The sequence below is a fragment of the Mobula hypostoma genome, chromosome 2 (assembly GCF_963921235.1).
Source record: "Mobula hypostoma chromosome 2, sMobHyp1.1, whole genome shotgun sequence".
In the NCBI taxonomy this organism is placed as follows: Eukaryota; Metazoa; Chordata; class Chondrichthyes; order Myliobatiformes; family Myliobatidae; genus Mobula; species Mobula hypostoma.
Genome location: NC_086098.1, coordinates 79,661,745 through 79,678,150, shown reverse-complemented (window position 1 = coordinate 79,678,150; position 16,406 = coordinate 79,661,745). Strand labels below are relative to the sequence as shown.

Genomic DNA, 16,406 nt, shown 5'->3' with positions numbered 1-16,406 from the left:
TCACAAGAATGAAAGACTTAACGTATGAAGAGCATTTGATGGCTCTGGGCCTGTACTGCGGGAGTTTAGAAGAGTGAGATGGGGGGGATCTTACTAAAACCTGTTGAATATTAGAAGACCTAGAGATAGAGTGGCCGTGGAGAGGATGTTTCCTATAGTGGGAGAATCTAGGACCAGATGACACAGACTCACCATGACTGCATGTGTTTCCTCTGGATATTCTGGCTTCCTTCCAAAGACAGACGGGTTAGTAGGTTAGCTGGTCACATGGTGTAATTGGTCAGTGTGGGCTCGTTGGGTCAGAAGGGCCTGTTACCATACTTACTTACAAATCTCAAAGTAAATAAATAAATGTTACAGTTGAATCTGCATACATACGCTGGGATTTAGCAAATTAATAAAAATTATTTCATGCTCATTGCATAAGCTCAGAACGAGAAGCTTACAAGACAGTTGCCGATTTGCAGACATCCCCAGCAGGCTAAGTGGCCACATGGTTGTAACTGGATGGTGTGGACCTGTTGGGCCAGAAAGGCCGGTTACCGTGCTGTCTCTCTAAAGAAGAACCCCTGCTTGCAACATACTTGCACCAAAATGTTTCATTAATTTTGCTCAAACAAGATGCATCCTGGCACTTAAAATACGTTTACAGTAAGTTCAAAGACATTTATTTGCAAGAAACTTTTCATTAGAATTGGGTGTGTTGTTCAAATACTTGAGACCTGGTAATCGTGGGTGGAGGTACTATTTATTTGCTATTTGTAAATTTTTATTATTATTTGTTAATTTATTTGTGGCAATATTACTTCGTGTGTTGTGTGTGAATTGTATGTACTGTGTTGTACATCATGATCTGGGGTAATGTTGCTTTGTTCGGTGGGTAGGTTGAATTGCAATAAACTTGAACTTGACAGCAAATTGTTCATGCATTGCCCTGAATGATATGCATCTTAGTTTGCAAGAACATGCTGTAAAGTTTGCAAAACTCCAGCAAGGGAATAACAGGACTTCTTAAATGGAGACATAAGAGACTGCAGATGCTAGGATCTGGAGCAACGAACAAGATACTGGAGGAACTCAGCAGTTCAGGTAGAATCTGAGGAGGGAAATGGAGATGACGTTTCAGGGCAAGAACTTTTCTCTGGATTGAATATCACAAATATTGGTTAGATTAACCAAAAGTCAACAATTATGTCATTGAGCTACGCACACATAAAATGCTGGAATAACTCAGCAGATCTGGCAGCATCTATGGCAGGAAAATGAACATCCAATGTTTCAGGCCGAGACCCTTCATCAGGACTGGAAAGGAGAGAGCAGAAGCCAGAGTAAGAAGGTTGAGGCAGGAGGAGGAGCACAAGCCGGCAGGTGATAGGGGAGGGGAAAGGTGGGCTGATGGGGGAGGGGGTGGGTGAAGTAAGAAGCTGAGAAGTTATAGGTGGAAGAGGTTAATGGTTGAAGAAGGAAACTGCTAGGAGAGTGGACCACGGAAGAAAGGGAAGGAGGTGATGGGCAGGTCGAAAAGGTGGGAGAGGGCAAGAAAAGGGCTGAGGGGGCTACAGGAATGAAGGAAGACAAAGGAGGGGGAAGGAAGGGAAACAGAGGGCAATGATTACTGGAAGTTAAAGAAATCAACGTTGATGCCAACAGGTTGAAGACTATGAAGACACAATAAGTGGTGCTGCTCATCCAACCTGCATCTGACCTCATCATGAATGTGTTACACAACATTTCCAACATCTGCAGAATCTCATGACTCAACTATGTAACTGAAATGCATAAACACGATTGACAATAATCATTTGTTTTTCAGTAGTCAATTAAGTATTAAGCAACCATCAAAACTACCAAAAGAATAAGTTCTTCAAAAATCAAACTGCAGAACCCATCAACATCGGCCACTAAATTAATAGTTCTACTATTAATTTACTGATCAGATGCCAAGATCCCAGAACATCTAAGGTAATTTTTTTTCCAAATTACAGCATGTGACATTGGGTGAGACTAGAACGTGAGGTCATGGGATAAGGATGAAAGGTGAAAGGTTTAGGGGGACCATGAGAGGGAACTTCATCGCTCAGAAAGTGGTGAGAGTGTGGATTGTGCTGCCAACAGAAGTAGTAGATGTGAATTCTCAACATTTAAGAAAAATTTGGATAAGTACATAGATGAGAGCGGTATGGAGGGCCTGGGTGCAGGTCGATGGGACAAGACAGAATAATAATTCAACATGGACCAAAGGGCCTGTTTCTGTGCAGTAGTGTCTACGACTCTATGGAAACAGTGACTTAGAAAAATTATTTTCAAAACATTTGCTTCCTTCACAGATATTTACAAAGTTGATGTTTATTAGCCAAAAATATTATTGACTGTTTTAACACCTAACGAATGCATTAAACCAGGTACCTCCACATTTTCCAAACTAAAGACCACAGTTAACAAAACAACAGAGTAGGAAATTTAATTAGTTAAATTCAGCACTGAGTGGCTGAGGTCCATAACAATCACTGTTTGGCAATGCCCATAAACCACTGAAGATTTATGTCCACAATCTACCTCAACAGAGGCCACAGCTACCTGTCACCATGACAGCAGAGATTTCTTAGTACCTGCAGAAAATAAATTAATTTGGAAAATAGCCTTCTTTCTTGAAAGACTAATGCCAAATTTTATACATCAGCGGTTAGGAATGGTCGGCAAAAAGCCTTAATTTATTGTAAAGACAAATTTTAAACTTTCCTGTGCAATATTTGATTAAAAATTATAAAATCACGGCAGGTTTCACATATGACAAAACCATTCACAATTACTAACAAAGTCCAGTTGAAAGGAGATGCAGTGTGTGTAGAGAGGGACATATGGAAGGGGTTACACTGATGAGAAGTAACCATATTGTGTGCAGCTCTGGTCACCAACCTCCAGGAAATATATCAGTAAGATAGGGTCATAAAACAGCTTTCGGCAATTGGCCTTCATAAATCAGGGTTCTAAGTACAGGAATTGGGATACAATGTTGACGTTGGTGAAGCCCAATTTGGAGTATTGTGTGCAGTTCTGGTCACCTACTTACCAGAAAGATATCATTAAGATTGAAAGAGTGCAGAGAAAGAGCATGTGAGGTTAGGACTTCATTCCCTGGAGCTTAGGAACATAAGGGGAGATTTGTAGGGGTATACAAAACTATGAGGGGTATAGATAGGATATTGTAAGTAGGTTTTTTTCCCGAGGTTGGGTGAGACTACAACCAGACTGTAGCGGGGTACCCTGGAGAGAAAATAGAAAGTAAGAAAGAGGTGACATCAGAGGTCGACAGGTGTTGGAAGGGGCTTTCAGCACACTGGCCTTCATCAGTGACGGCACTGAGGTCATGGGTTAAGGGTGAAACATGAAAGACCTCAGAACTTCTTCAGTCAGAGGGATATGAGAGTGTGGAACGTGTCGCTAGTGGATGTGGTAGATGCAGATTCGATTGTAACATTTAAGAGAAATTCCAATTAGTGCACGAATGGGACAGGTATGGAAGAATATGGCCCAGGTGCAGGTCAATGGGAACATGCAGAATTATGGTTTGGCACAGACCAGATGGGCCAAGGGACTGTTTCTGTGCTGTAGTGTTCTATGGCTCAATATATAGAGTGTTAATCGCACCATAATTGTTTGGCGAAGATACCATTTATTCAGCAGGATATGGCTTAGAAGTTACACAAGCCCCAGTACGTTTTTCTCTATCATCCCCTTATGAAAAGAAAACACTCTACCTGTCAGTTACAAGGCCAGCATGTGAGTTTGGTGTCCTTGCCATAATGATCAAATCAACTCAGAACAAAGGTAGGGGAGGGCAGTGGTAAGGAGACACAGGTAAGTCACTGAAGACGGTCTGTGGATGATTCAGGAAAGTTAGGACTGATTTTTACAACTAATAAAAACGTGTACCATAGCAGAACAATGTTCATAAACCTGCATTACCATTATTAAACTCGCTATACACAAAATGTAAAATTTACACAATCCAAGCTGCCAAACTGTATAAAAAGTATCAAATTTCACATAAAACTGTACAATTATTTTTCAGCAGGTCCAAGCACCCCCAAAAATATACCTTTTCTTAAAAAAAAGAGTTCACCCTGTGTTTAACAAAATTATGAGCAAGGATTTCTAAATTCTATACAGTAGTGCATCTACCTATATATATATATATATTTATATTTATATATACACATATATAAAAAAGATTTTTTTGGGGAAAAACATGATTACATTGTGCAGAATGCCTTTGGATCAATTGGTGCAATCACTGTGGGGAAGCAAGGCACTTTCTTCCAGGCTGTAGTTGGTGACATGAGACAAAAATCACATGGGGTTGGCTTGTGCAAACGGAAGGGAACAATTCCAAGGAAGGGTTTGTCACGACGGCTGAGAGAGTCAGGGAGACACACAAGGTGAGAGCTTGAGGTAAAACTCTATACAGAAGTGGTTAATCTTTGAGTGGCGTTATTGACCTCATTTTTGTTGGAGTCCAGTGCTTTAGCAGCATTCATCTCATTTCTCAAGTTCTCTGCCGTCTTTTTCAAGGTCTTCAATTCCCCAGGATGTGGAGTGGCTCTCCGTAGCAGGGTACCCTGGAAAGAAAGTAGAAAATAAGTAAGTAGTGGCATCACAGAACATTTGGCACACTGGCCTTCATCAGTGAGGGTACTGAACAGAGGTGTCGGGACATTACGCTGCAGTTGTGTAAGTCACTAGTGAGGCTACAAAGGTGGTCCTAAACCTGGCGGTGTGGCATCTGAGACTCCTGTACCCCCTTCCCAGTGACAGCAGCGAGAAGACAGCACTGCCTGGATGGTGGAGGGACCTCAATGATGGATGCTGCTTTCCTGCGAAAGCACTCCTTGTTGATGAGCTCAATGATGGGGAGGGCTTTTCCTGTGATGGACTGGGCTGTATCCACCGCCTTTTGTGGGCTTTTCCATTCTTGGGTATGGAAACATCTCCAAGTTAATTTTATGAGTTTGCCATGTTGGACAGGACTGTAGTCACATAGACTAGATTGGATAAGGATGACAAATTCCCTCCACTGGAGTACACCTTTAAACAATTTGGCTTTTACCATAGGAAGGCAGTTTATATGATCACATTACTAAAGCTATCCGTTTATCCAAATCACACGTGCTTAACCAAGTTCAAAATAGACAGCTGCCGAGGAAGGATCTGAATTCGGGTCTCTAAGAACCTGGTCTCTGGATTACTGACTCAGTAACATATTTGCCTCTCCACAACTGATCGCACAACGTAAGTGGGACAGCAATGTTGTCCATGCTGCTGACCAGTTGGTGTTAAAGAGGGGAGCTGGAATCGGAACCTTCCCTCATTGAGAGCATCCGTACTCAGAAGTCACATGTACCAAGATACAGTGAAAAGCTTGTCTTGTATACTGTTCATACAGATCAGATCATTACACGGTGCATTCATGTAGAACAAGGTAAAACATTAGCAGAATGTAGAATAAAGTGTAACAGCTACAGAGAAAGTACAGTGCAGGTAAACAATAAAGTGCAAGGTCATATCAAGGTAGATTGTGATGCCAAGAGTCCATCTCATTGTACTAGTGAAATATTTAATAGTCTTATATCAATGGGTTAGAGGCTGTCCGTGAGTGTGATGGTACATGTTTTCAGTTTTTGTATCTTATTGCCAAAGGGGGAAGGGAAAAGCAAGACTGTCCAAGCTGAGTGGGGTCTTTGTTTATGATTAACACACACAAAATGCTGGAGGAACTCAGCAGGTCAGGCAACATTTAGGGAAAGGAATAAACAGTCAACATTTCAAGACCCTTCATCAGGACTGGAAATGAAGGGAGAGAAAGCCAGAATAAGAAAGTGGTTATGACGGCTGCTTTACCCAGTCAGCAAGAAGTGTAGACAGAGACCATGGAGGGGAGGCTGCTTTCCATGATGTGCTGAGCTGTGTCCACAACTCTCTGCAGTTTCTTTCAGTCACAGGCAGAGCAATTGCCATACAAGCCATTATGCATGCAGATAGGATGCTTTCTGTGGTCCATCAATAAGAAGTCGACAGGAACATGCAAAATTTCTTTAGCCTCCTGAGGAAGTAGATGTGTTTGTGAGCTTTCTTAGCAATGGTGTCTTTGTGGTTGGACCAGGACAGACCACTGTTGATGTTCACTCCTCGCATCTTGAAATTTTCTTTCTTAACACAGTTGACGTAGACAGCAGCATGTGTACTGCCCCCCACCCCCCAAAGCCAATAACCAGCTCTTCTGTTTCCCACTTCCAACATCTCTGCAGATGCCAAAAAACTGGAAACAAAACAGAAAATGTTTGAAGTGCTCAGGGGATCAGGCAGCATCTGCGAAGAAAGAAATTACCTTTTCTTCATCTTCATCGTCATCCTGATCGTCTAGGAAGCGTATTGCACTGATTCGGTTCATGGCACGTTCATTCCACATTTCATCAGAAACGTCAGTTACCAGGCTCTCCAGAGCAGTACAGCGTGGCAAATTATCTGCAAATAAAAGTTTGCCACTGATGAACAGCTCAACAAATTAACATACAAAGGCTTACAAAGTATTCTCTCTGCACATATTAAAATTAATAGCTGTACTTTCAAAACAGGCAATTCTACATTCAAACATTTCAGACCGTGCTCTTACACAGTAGGAGGATGGTAGGGATCCTTAATGCTGCCTTCTTGAGGCATTGCCATTTGAAAGTATCCTTGAAGGCGGAGTGGGATGTGCCCACGATGCTGCTGGCTGAGTTTACAACCCTCTGTAGCTTTTACCGTTCCTGCGCAGTGGCCCCTCCGTAGCTGAAAGTGACGCAACAGTTTGAGTGCTCTCCATGGTACATCTGTAGAAATTTGCCAGTCTTTGGAAGTCATGTCGCACCTTTCCAAAGTCAGGTTTCCTCCAACTCCTAACTAAATACCCTCATCATAACTGCATCAATATTTAATTTAACTTAGAGAAACAGCACAGTAACAGGCCCTTCCAACCCAATTATACCTGTATGACCAATTATCCTACCAACCTGTACGTCTTCAAAGTGTGGGGAAAAACCAGAGCTCCCGGAGTAAACCTCTATGGTTATAGGGAGAATGTACAAACTCCATACGGTCGGTGGTGGGTATTGAACCCGGGTCACTGGTGTTGTAATAGCATTATGGTAACTGCTAGGTTATCATGTCACCCCACAATATGTTGGGCCCAGGACAGACCTTTAGGAATTTGAAGCTGCATCTATTATAATAATTGTACTTATTTAAATTTCCCTTGTATTACCTCAACACACTGAACTGAGGAAGAGATCTGTATGGATGGCATGCAAAACAAAGTTTTTCACTGCACAATAACAAACCAAGTTAATTTTATGTGGTACCTTTCACTACCCTTCAGGCTACGCTGAATAGCATTACTCCTGATGCATAGTTTACTAGTTTAACGTGGTCAAAGCAGCAGCAAGTTGTATGATCCCTTTAATGACCATTTGGTAATAACAAGTCAAACTATTTCAAACTCAATGTCAAAGTAAATTTAATATCCAAGTACTTATATGTTACCATATACTCACTTGAGCTTCACTTACAGGCAGTTACAGGAATATAAGGGAATACAATAGAATTTACAAAAAAAACCTATACATAAACAAAGATGGACAAGTAACAATGTGCAAAGAAGACACATAAAACAATATTGAGAACACGAGTTGTAGAGACCTTGAAAGTGAGTTTGTAGGTTGTTGCACACACAAGATGTGAGAGGAACTCAGCAGGCCAGTCAGCATCTATGGAAAAAATACAATCAATGTTTTGGTCCAAAACCCTTCAGCAGGGTTTCAGCCCGAAACGTCAACTGTACTTTGTTCCCCACAGATGCTGCCTGGCCTGCTGAGTTCCTCCAGCATTTTGTGTGTGTTGCTCAGATTTCCAGCATCTGCAGATTTTCTCCTGTAGGTTGTAGAATCGGTTCAGAGTTGTGGTGATTGGAGTTGGTTCAGGAGCCTGATGGTTGTAGAGTTATAACTGTTCCTGAACCTGGTGACGTGGGACTGAAGGCTTTTGTACCTCTTGTCTGATGGTAGTAGTGAGAAGTGAGCATCTGGAAGGTGGGGATCCTAGATGATGGATGCTGTTTTCTTGTGGCAGCACTCCTTGTAGACGTACTCAATGGTGGGGGTAGCTTTTCCTGTGATGAATTGGGATGTATCCACCATTTCATGGAGCAGTTTCTGTTTTTGGGCATTGTTGTTTCCATACCGGGCCATGATGCAACCCGTTAGGATACTCCTACTGTGCAAATATAGAAGCTTATCAAGTTTTAGGCGACATGCCAAATCTATGCAAACTTCTAAGCAAGTAGAGGTATTGTTGTGCTTTCTTTGTAATGGCACCGTCTGTACATGATGATCCCGGAACAGATCGCTGATATGATCGTGCCAATTAATTTTAATTTCTTGGCATTCTCCATCTCCCATCCCTTAATGAGGATTGGCTCATGGACTTCCAGCTTCTTCCTCCTGGAGTCAATTGTCAGCCTTTGATTCTACTGATGTTGAGTGAGAGGTTGTAGTTGTAGCATGATTCAACCAGATTTTCAATCTCCCTCCTATATGCTGATTCTTCATCACGTGGTCAAAGCAGCAGCAAATTGTGAGATCCCTCTAACAACGACGTGGTAATAACAAGTCAAATGATTTGAATGATGCCAGCTGGCTGATGGAGATTGTTGGGGACACTGGGGTTAATTCAGCTGCTCAAAATGGTACCATTTTACACCACAGAGTGCAGCAAGGACATTACAATCTCATTCAAAATGTGCCATCTCAACAGAGAAATAGGTGATTTTGTCCTCTTCCATGTCCATTTGTGGGAGCTTGCTGCAGTTTTCCTGTATCAACTATTGGCACTGCAGACTCAGGCTCCCAATTTGCCCACTATCACTCTAAATTTCCACGTCCTATTGTACCATAAGACTGTAAAATATAGGAGCAGAATTAGGCCATTTGGCCCATCAAGTCTGCTCTGCCATTTCATCATGGCTGGTCCATTTTCACTGCAGGGATTACTCTCGAAAAGTTCACATTGACCTGTAAAACTTTTTGTAATGACCTGACTCTGGAAAGGTGCGACATAACTTCCATTTTTTTCTTCTATGTAATACTCAAAGTTTATTATTTCATTTATTTTTTTTTCTCAATGGACAGGCAGATTTAAAAGCAAACATTAAAGAAAAAAACCTATCTGATAAACTTTTGATTTTTAAACAACAGGATCAGTTTCTGTTGAGAACTGACTATTCAGTATATCAAACTTGCACACACCAGCAATTCAACAAACATTGCGGATAGCTAGGAAGAGATTTAATCGCAATGTATAAAAATGCGGGTCTAGATGGAGTAAGTGAGAAGGAACTATTACCCTTAGCTGAAGAGGAATAGGCTTAAATAGTTTCCAGGACCTTTTTTTAAAATAAAATAAACTTTATTCATAATTTAAAATCCAGAAGAACAAACCATGCCTTTTTATTATTTACATTTATAGTAAATGCTTTCAGTACTGTTCTATTACATTCTTATATCCTAACAACACTGCTGCTACTCATGGGGTGATATCCCCTCCGTTGGTCAGGGTCAACCATGAATGCTGCATCCTAGCTGTCATACGCAAGCCAGGGCAGTATGATATGGAGAGCAAGCTGTTGCCTGTGTCATACTCCCACTTTGCACACAGCTGGTGAATCCAAAGGAACAGCAGAGACTGATACAGTTTGGCACCAGCAGCATCACAGGAGATCCCAGTCAGCACTGAACTCAACGCAAGACTGCCTTATGCACTCCAGCTCCGGAGATTCCCCTCAGGGTTTACTCCCAAAGCCTACCCCATGAGTGGATGTAGCTGCAAGGCAGCGGAGTTTACCTTCTCCTAGTGAACGGTCAACCACAGCTGACAAGCCCCATCTGCCTGAAGCAACTGGTTTTAAGGCGCCAGTAACTTGCCTTTGCCCCTTCTCCTGTCTGTAGAAATGGTTCCACCAGGCTAAGTAGCTGAGCCACACGTAAGGGCCAGGAGCCTGGTTGAAGTCTATTTGAGGCTCATGCTATTTGGAGCGTTCTTAGGCGGCGGGAGCTTATCCCCACTACCACCACTGGCTATGAAAAGCCTTAAGGAACCACTTCCTCGGCAGCTCTAACCCTGGTTAGGCAACATTTAAAATGCTGTGTCCAGTTCTGGTCGCCTCATTACAGCAAGGACGTGGAAGCTTCAGAAAGGGTACAGAGGAAATTTACCAGGATGCTGCCCGGGTTAGAAAGCATGTCTTATGAGGATAGACTGAGCAAGCTAGGAGCTTTCTCTTGAGAGCGAAGGGGGATGAGAGGTGACTTGAGAGAGGTGTAAAGATGATAAGAGGTATAGATAGAGTGGATAGCCAAATCTCTTTTCCCCCAGGGTGGAAATGGCTAAGACAAGGGGACATAATTCTAACATGATGGGAGATGTCAGAGGCAAGTTCTTTACGAGTGCAGTGGGTGGGTGGAACGTGCTGCCAGGCATGGTAATAGAGGCAGGTACATTAAGGACATTGAAGAAATTCTTAGATAGGCACATAAGTGTTAGAAAAATGGAAGGCTCTGTAGGAGGGAAGGGTTAGATCGATCTTAAGAGTAGGTTAAAAGGTCGGCACGACATCATGGGCCAGAGACAATAAGACATAAGAGCAGACTGGTCATTCAGCCCATCCTGGCTGATGGAATAGGAAAATTCCATTCTCCTGCCTTCTCCATGTAATCTATGACACCCTGACTAATCAAGAACCTATCAATCTTCAGATTAAATACACCCAATGACTTGGCCTCCACAACGATCTGTGGCAATGAATTCCACAGATTCACCACCCTCCAGATAAATTCCTCCTCATCTCTATCCTAAAGGATTGCCCCTTTATACTCTGAGGCTGTGCCCTTTGGTCCTAGACTCCCCCACAATGGGAAACATCCTCACCACGTCCACTCTATTTGAGTCCATCAATATTCGATAGGTTTCAATGAGATCGCCCTTCATTCTTCTAAACTCCAGTGAGTAAATGCCAAGAGCCATCAAACACTCCTCATATGTTAACCATATCATTCCCTGGACCATTCTTGTGAACCTCCTCAGGACTCTCTCCAATGCCAGCACATCTTTTTAGATTAACGGCCCAAAGCTGCTCACAATATTCCAAGTGTGGTCTGACCAATGCCTTATAAAGCCTCAGCGTTACATCCTTGCTTTTATACTGTATAATCGTCCCTCGAAATGAATGCTAACATTCTATTATCTCAGTAACGTTCATTGGAAGGGCCTGTGCTGTGCTGTAATGTTGAAACAAGTGAAAGGATGATGTTCCACACAGGAAACATGCCAGATTTAAAGAAAAAACAAATCAATCCGGAAAATTTCTGAGATTGTCACCAAAAACCCCTGTGACCTTCCACCCTTCCCTTACTGGTTACAGGTTCTTAACTTGGTAAAACTGATACAGTACCGTGGTTGTTATGTTCAGGAGGCAGCTGAGGAAGCAAAACGCAGGTCAAAACCTTCTCTCTTGTTCCTGCATCAATCTCCGTCTGGAAAGTTAGCAGCGGCTGGGACTGGTTCTCTGATAACCAAAGGGCCTTCAGTTTCAAAGTGATCAATGATAAAGGCAAGAACGTCAACCTGCAAAGGTCAAAAAGAAAACTCTTGTTACTCTTGCTACCTTCGGGCTGAAAGTACAGACGTCTTAGCTCCCATACTACCACAACATAGAACATAGACCAGTACAGCACAGGAACAGACCCTTCGGCCAATAATGTTGTGCCAAACCAATTAAATTTGTAAACAAAAGGACAACTAAACAAATCCCTTCTGCCTACACAATGTCCCTATTCTACAATTTTCCATACATTCATGTGCCTAGAGAAACACCTCTTAAAATTCCCTAATATACTTGCCTCTACCTCCATGCCAGGCGGTACATTCCAGGCAAAGACCACTCTCTATGTTAAAAAAAAAGACCTGCCCCTCACATCTGCTTTGAAATTACCCCCTCTCACCTTAAATGCACACCAGTTTCAGGAAAAGTTATTATTACTATTCAACCGTCAGGGTCCTGAACTGGCATGGGGAACTTCACTCAGCTCAACACTGAACTCATTCCACAACCTACAGACAAGAACTCTGCAACTCTTGTTCTCAATATTATTTAATTTTTGTTTGCACAAATTGTCCAATTTTCAACATTGGTCATTAGTCAGCATAAATTCTATTAATTTTCTTTGTTTTCCTGTAAGCAAGAAAATTAATCTCAAGGTAGTCCATGTAATGTAATAATAAATTTACTTTGAGGAAGAGAATGCTGCAGGGGATCCAGTTAAGCATCCATGCATAGGTAATTGTAGGGGAAAGAAAAGTGAAGGCTAATCACTCGTAAATATGGATGTGGATTGTCCTAATGTAGTTGCAGGGAAATGTAGACAAAGCCTAGCAGTCAAGACATGGAATACATCAGGGACAACACCCAAGGTTTCAGGAACTACATTTACTGTATTATTGTGTGCACCCATTGTTGTAATAGAAAATGGAATTAAATTTTATATATCAATAAGATTGAAAGGGTACAGAGCAAATTTACAAGGATATTGCTGAGACTGAGGCTTTATTCCCTGAACCATTGGAGAATGAGGGGATATTTATAGAAGTCGACAAAATTATGAGGGTAATAAAGTACTATGATAATATATACGGACTGTGATAATACATTTTTCTTTGACTTTGACTCAGAAGCAGATTTGACTTTGTAAATATTGACATGCTACTCAATAATTCTACTTTACTTAAAAAGGTTATCAAATTCAATGAAGCATGCAAGATTTTTTAATCATCTGTGGGTAATGAAGTTTATCCTTGAAAGGGTACAGTGACCAATTATTAGGTACACCTGCTTGCTATTGTACATATCTAATTGCCAATCATTTAACAGTAACTCAATGCATAAAAGCATACAGACATGGACAAGAGGTTCAGAATGGGGGAGAAAAGTGATCTTTGTCACTTTGACTGTGAAATGATTGTTGGTGGCAGACATGGTGGTCTGAGTATCACAGAAACTGCTGATCTCCTGGGATTCTTATGCACAACTCTGAAGTTTACAGAGAATGGTGCAAAAAAAAACCTCAAAAAAACATTCAGTGAGCAGCAGTTCTGTGGGGGGGGGGGAGAATGCCTTGTTAATGAGAGAGGTCAAAGAAGAATGGACAAACTGTTTCAAGCTGACATGAAGGCAATCGTAACTCAAATAACTACACATTACAATAGCGGTGTGCATAAGAACATCTCTGAACGCACAACACATCAAACCATGTAACGAATGGGCACCAGCAGCAGAAAACCACATCAGGTTCTACTCCTGTTCCTAATAAAGTGGCCACAAGGTGTATATTTGTAATAAATTATTCTGTGCTCATGCAAGGCAGGAGGGACTGCTGTCACACCACACAACTCTGATGGACAGTGGAGAGCAATCCAACTGATTGCATCACACACAAAACCCTGAAGAAGGGTCTTGGCCCGAAACGTCAACCATACTCTTTTCCATAGATGCTGCCGGGTCTGCTGAGTTCCTCCAGCATTTTGTGTGTGTTGCTTGGATTTCCAGCATCTGCGGATTTTCTTTTGCTTGTGATTGCAAAAGAGGCACCAATCTGCAGGATCAGGAGAGGCTGCAGAGGGCTGTGGACTCAGCTATCTCCCTCACAGGCACATCCCTCCCCACAATCAAGAGCATCTTCAAGAGGCAATTCCTCAAGAAATGGCATCCATCACTTAGGAACCTCAAACACGAGGAAATCTGCAGATGCTGGAAATTCAAGCAACACACATAAAAGTTGCTGGTGAACGCAGCAGGCCAGGCAGCATCTCTAGGAAGAGGTACAGTCGACGATTCAGGCCGAGACCCTTCGTCAGGACTAACTGAAAGAAGAGCTAATAAGAGATTTGAAAGTGGGAGGGAGAGTGGAGATCCAAAATGATAGGAGAAGACAGGAGGGGGAGGGATGGAGCCAAGAGCTGGACAGGTGATAGGCAAAAGGGATATGAGAGGATCATGGGACAGGAGGCCTAGGGAGAAAGAAAAGGGGGAGGGGGGAAGCCCAGAGGGTGGGCAAGGGGTATAGTGAGAGGGACAGAGGGAGGGAAAGGAGAGAGAGAAAAAGAATATGTGTATATAAATAGAACCATAGAACATTACAGCACAGAAACAGGCCTTTTAGCCCTTCTTGGCTGTGCCGAACCATTTTTCTGCCTCGTCCCACTGACCTGCACCTGGACCATATCCCTCCATACACCTCTCATCCATGTACCTGTCCAAGTTTTTCTTAAATGTTAAAAGTGAGCCCGCATTTACCACTTCATCTGGTAGCTCATTCCACACTCCCACCAGTCTCTGTGTGAAGAAGCCCCCCCTAATGTTCCCTTTATAAATAAATAACAGATGGGGTACAAGGGGAAGGTGGGCTGTTAGCGGAAGTTTGAGAAGTCAATGTTCATGCCATCAGGTTGGAGGCTACCCAGACGGAATATAAGGTATTGTTCCTCCAACCTGAGTGTGGCTTCATCTTTACAATAGGGAGGACATGGATAGACATATCAGAATGGGAATGGGACGTGGAATTAAAATGTGTGGCCACTGGGAGATCCTTCTTTCTCTGGTGGACAGAGCGTAGGTGTTCAGCAAAGCGGTCTCCCAGTCTGCGTCGGGTCTCGCCAATACATAGAAAGCCACATCGGGAGCACCGGACGCAGCATATCACCCCAGCCGACTCACAGGTGAAGTGTCGCCTCACCGGTGAAGTGTCGCCTCACCTGGAAGGACTGTCTGGGGCCCTGAATGGTAGTGAGGGAGGAAGTGTAAGGGCATGTGTAGCACTTGTTCCGCTTACAAGGATAAGTGCCGGGAGGGAGATCAGTGGGGAGGGATGGGGGGGTACGAATGGACAAGGGAGTCGCGTTGGAAGCGATCCCTGCGGAAAGCGGGGGTGGGGGGGAGGGAAAGGTGTGCTTAGTGGTGGGATCCCGTTGGAGGTGGCGGAAGTTACAGAGAATTATATGTTGGACCCGGAGGCTGGTGGGGTGGTAGGTGAGGACCAGGGGAACCCTATTCCTAGTGGGGTGGCGGAAGGACTGGGTGAGAGCAGATGTGCGTGAAATGGGGGAGATGCGTTTGAGAGCAGAGTTGATAGTGGAGGAAGGGAAGCCCCTTTCTTTAAAAAAGGAGGACATCTCCTTCGTCCTGGAATGAAAAGCCTCATCCTGAGAGCAGATGTGGTGGAGATGGAGAAAGTGTGAGAAGGGGTTGGCATTTTTGCAAGAGACAGGGTGAGAAGAGGAATGGTCCAGATAGCTGTGAGAGTCAGTAGGCTTATAGTAGACATCAGTAGATAAGCTGTCTCCAGAGATAGAGACAGAAAGATCTAGAAAGGGGAGGGAGGTGTCAGAAATGAACCAAGTAAACAGGACAGGGTGAAAGTTGGAGGCAAAGTTAATGAAGTCAACGAGCTCAGTATGCGTGTAGGAAGCAGCGCCAATGCAGTCGTCGATGTAGCGAAGGAAAAATGGGGGACAGATACCAGAATAGGTTTGGAACATAGCTTGTTCCACAAAGTCAACAAAAAGGCAGGTATAGCTGGGACCCATAGGGGTGCCCATGGCTACACCTTTAGTTTGGAGGAAGTGGGAGCAGCCAAAGGAGAAATTATTAAGAGTAAGGACTAATTCCTCCCCACCTGAGACATGCCCTCTTCTTGTTACTACCATCAAAGGGGAGGAGGTACAAGAGCTTGAAGAATGATTCAGAAATAGCTTCACCCCCCTGCAATCAGATTTCAGAATGGCCCATGAGTCTATGAACACTACCTCACTTGTCCTTTTTGTTTTGCAATTTAGAGTAATTTTATGCCTTTGCAGTATACTGCTGATGCAAAACAACAAATTCCATGTCATCTGTCAATGGTAATAAACCTGATTCTGATTCTCATCTGTGTTAACAGGCAAATTAGAAAAATGTCCCACGCTGTCCACACTGACTGGAGGTAGATGTCAAGCTGTGGCAAATTATAAACACGGGAGATTTTCAAGATGCTGACAATCCAGAGTAACACATAAAAATTGCTGGAGGAGCTCAGCAGATCAGGCAGCATCTAAGAATGCTGTCTGACTTGCTGAATTCATCCAGCATTTTGTACATGTTTAGTCATGGCATTTCTTGTTTCTGAATCTGAGAAGATTTGGAATGTCACCAAACACTAGCAAATTTCTACAGAAGCATTATGGGGAGCATTCTAATTGCTGCATCACTGTCTGGTACGGAGACACCA

General features: G+C 43.0%; 1 protein-coding gene across 1 annotated transcript in view; it reads right to left on the bottom strand.

The window, feature by feature from the left end:
- Positions 1 to 1,975: 1,975 nt before the first annotated feature.
- Positions 1,976 to 16,406, bottom strand: part of lrrc1 (leucine rich repeat containing 1) — a 140,468-nt gene continuing 126,037 nt past the window's right edge. Inside the window, exons 12-14 of the mRNA XM_063039174.1 lie at positions 11,540 to 11,712; positions 6,386 to 6,522; positions 1,976 to 4,619 (exon numbers count right to left, since the gene is read on the bottom strand). Of these exons, the coding sequence (XP_062895244.1) occupies positions 4,461 to 4,619; positions 6,386 to 6,522; positions 11,540 to 11,712 (469 nt within the window). The 3' untranslated portion in view covers positions 1,976 to 4,460. The remainder of the gene's footprint in view (positions 4,620 to 6,385; positions 6,523 to 11,539; positions 11,713 to 16,406) is intronic.